This window comes from Emiliania huxleyi (assembly GCF_000372725.1).
Source record: "Emiliania huxleyi CCMP1516 unplaced genomic scaffold EMIHUscaffold_99, whole genome shotgun sequence".
In the NCBI taxonomy this organism is placed as follows: domain Eukaryota; phylum Haptophyta; order Isochrysidales; family Noelaerhabdaceae; genus Emiliania; species Emiliania huxleyi.
Window position 1 is genome coordinate 258,448 of NW_005194698.1, and position 3,345 is coordinate 261,792.

At 76.6% G+C, this 3,345-nt stretch overlaps 1 protein-coding gene across 1 annotated transcript in view; it reads left to right on the forward strand.

Annotated features, from left to right (window-relative positions):
* Positions 1-129: 129 nt before the first annotated feature.
* EMIHUDRAFT_221898 (hypothetical protein) overlaps positions 130-3,345 on the forward strand; it is a gene marked incomplete at both ends in the record, with an annotated part of 4,028 nt that continues 812 nt past the window's right edge. The window contains one exon of the mRNA XM_005756113.1: positions 130-3,336. Within this exon, the coding sequence (XP_005756170.1) occupies positions 130-3,336 (3,207 nt within the window). The remainder of the gene's footprint in view (positions 3,337-3,345) is intronic.

The window sequence follows — 3,345 nt, forward strand, 5'->3', positions numbered from 1 at the left end:
GCTCAAGTCGGCGTCGATGGCGCGGTCGCCGCAAAGCGTGATCGAGATCGCTTTGGCGGAGGCGCGAGCGACGCGGTGCACGACGAGGGGGCGGGCCTCGTCTCGGTGGGCGGCGGCGGGCCGCCTGGCATGTCTCGGCTCGGCGCCGAGGCACAGAGCCGCTGCGAGGCAGCGGCGGCAACGCGCGGCGGCGGAGGCACCATCGCCGGGCAGTCTCGGGGTGGCGTGGAGGGCCACTCGAGCTCTGCCGGCGGTGCGGTCGCCACGCACGGGCACGCGACGCGAGGAGGCGTCGCCGAGGGCGTCGACGAGGCGCTCGACGAGGCACGGCAGCGGGCCGGGTCCTCTCGGAGCCGCGGAGGCGCCGCTGCAGGCGGCGGCGGCGAGAGCGAAGTCAGCAGGCAGAGCGGCTGTGGCGGTGAGGGCCATGCGGGCTCTGCTGCCGGCTCGCTCGCCTCTCTCGAGGACGCGACGGCCGGGACAGCCGTCGCTGCAGCCGGCGGCACCGCGCCGCCTGACAAGCCGCGCCTGTGGACAGCGGCGAGCACCCGCTGCTGGGCGAGAGCAGCGGCGCAAGTCGGCGTCGATGGCGCCGTCGCCGCAAAGCGTGACCGAGATCGCTTTGGCGGAGGCGCGAGCGACGCGGTGCACGACGAGAGGGCGGGCCTCGTCTCGGTGGGCGGCGGCGGGCCGCCTGGCAGGTCTCGGCTCGGCGCCGAGGCGCAGAGCCGCTGCGAGGCAGCGGCGGCAACGCGCGGCGACGGAGGCACCATCGCCGGGCAGTTTCGGGGTGGCGTGGAGGGCCACTCGAGCTCTGCCGGCGGTGCGGTCGCCACGAACGGGCACGCGACGCGAGGAGGCGTCGCCGAGGGCGTCGACGAGGCGCTAGGCGAGGCGCGGCCTCGGACCATGTCCTCTCGATGCCGCGGAGGCGCCGCTGCAGGCGGCGGCGGCGAGAGCGAAGTCAGCAGGCAGAGCGGCTGTGGCGGTGAGGGCCATGCGGGCTCTGCTGCCGGCTCGCTCGCCTCTCTCGAGGACGCGACGGCCGGGACAGCCGTCGCTGCAGCCGGCGGCACCGCGCCGCCTGACGAGCCGCGTCCGTGGACAGCGGCGAGCACCCGCTGCTGGGCGAGAGCAGCGGCTCAAGTCGGCGTCGATGGCGCCGTCGCCGCAAGGCGTGATCGAGATCGCTTTGGCGGAGGCGCGAGCGACGCGGTGCACGACGAGGGGGCGGGCCTCGTCTCGGTGGGCGGCGGCGGGCCGCCTGGCATGTCTCGGCTCGGCGCCGAGGCACAGAGCCGCTGCGAGGCAGCGGCGGCAACGCGCGGCGGCGGAGGCACCATCGCCGGGCAGTCTCGGGGTGGCGTGGAGGGCCACTCGAGCTCTGCCGGCGGTGCGGCCGCCACGCACGGGCACGCGACGCGAGGAGGCGTCGCCGAGGGGGTCGACGAGGCGCTCGACGAGACGCGGCCGCGGGCCGGGTCCTCTCGGAGCCGCGGAGGCGCCGCTGCAGGCGGCGGCGGCGAGAGCGAGGTCAGCAGGCAGAGCGGCTGTGGCGGTGAGGGCCATGCGGGCTCTGCTGCCGGCTCGCTCGCCTCTCTCGAGGACGCGACGGCCGGGACAGCCGTCGCTGCAGCCGGCGGCACCGCGCCGCCTGACGAGCCGCGTCCGTGGACAGCGGCGAGCACCCGCTGCTGGGCGAGAGCAGCGGCTCAAGTCGGCGTCGATGGCGCCGTCGCCGCAAAGCGTGATCGAGATCGCTTTGGCGGAGGCGCGAGCGACGCGGTGCACGACGAGGGGGCGGGCCTCGTCTCGGTGGGCGGCGGCGGGCCGCCTGGCATGTCTCGGCTCGGCGCCGAGGCACAGAGCCGCTGCGAGGCAGCGACGGCAAGGCGCGGCGACGAAAGCACCATCGCCGGGCAGTTTCGGGGTGGCGTGGAGGGCCACTCGAGCTCTGCCGGCGGTGCGGTCGCCACGCACGGGCACGCGACGCGAGGAGGCGTCGCCGAGGGCGTCGACGAGGCGCTCGACGAGGCGCGGCCGCGGGCCGGGTCCTCTCGGAGCCGCGGAGGCGCCGCTGCAGGCGGCGGCGGCGAGAGCGAGGTCAGCAGGCAGAGCGGCTGTGGCGGTGAGGGCCATGCGGGCTCTGCTGCCGGCTCGCTCGCCTCTCTCGAGGACGCGACGGCCGGGACAGCCGTCGCTGCAGCCGGCGGCACCGCGCCGCCTGACGAGCCGCGTCCGTGGACAGCGGCGAGCACCCGCTGCTGGGCGAGAGCAGCGGCTCAAGTCGGCGTCGATGGCGCCGTCGCCGCAAAGCGTGACCGAGATCGCTTTGGCGGAGGCGCGAGCGACGCGGTGCACGACGAGAGGACGGGCCTCGTCTCGGTGGGCGGCGGCGGGCCGCCTGGCAGGTCTCGGCTCGGCGCCGAGGCGCAGAGCCGCTGCGAGGCAGCGGCGGCAACGCGCGGCGGCGGAGGCACCATCGCCGGGCAGTCTCGGGGTGGCGTGGAGGGCCACTCGAGCTCTGCCGGCGGTGCGGTCGCCACGAACGGGCACGCGACGCGAGGAGGCGTCGCCGAGGGCGCCGACGAGGCGCTAGGCGAGGCGCGGCCTCGGACCATGTCCTCTCGATGCCGCGGAGGCGCCACTGCAGGCGGCGGCGGCGAGAGCGAGGTCAGCAAGCAGAGCGGCTGTGGCGGTGAGGGCCATGCGGGCTCTGCTGCCGGCTCGCTCGCCTCTCTCGAGGACGCGACGGCCGGGACAGCCGTCGCTGCAGCCGGCGGCACCGCGCCGCCTGACAAGCCGCGCCTGTGGACAGCGGCGAGCACCCGCTGCTGGGCGAGAGCAGCGGCTCAAGTCGGCGTCGATGGCGCCGTCGCCGCAAGGCGTGATCGAGATCGCTTTGGCGGAGGCGCGAGCGACGCGGTGCACGACGAGGGGGCGGGCCTCGTCTTGGTGGGCGGCGGCGGGCCGCCGAGCATGTCTCGGCTCGGCGCCGAGGCACAGAGCCGCTGCGAGGCAGCGGCGGCAACGCGCGGCGGCGGAGGCACCATCGCCGGGCAGTCTCGGGGTGGCGTGGAGGGCCACTCGAGCTCTGCCGGCGGTGCGGCCGCCACGCATGGGCACGCGACGCGAGGAGGCGTCGCCGAGGGCGTCGACGAGGCGCTCGACGAGACGCGGCCGCGGGCCGGGTCCTCTCGGAGCCGCGGAGGCGCCGCTGCAGGCGGCGGCGGCGAGAGCGAAGTCAGCAGGCAGAGCGGCTGTGGCGGTGAGGGCCATGCGGGCTCTGCTGCCGGCTCGCTCGCCTCTCTCGAGGACGCGACGGCCGGGACAGCCGTCGCTGCA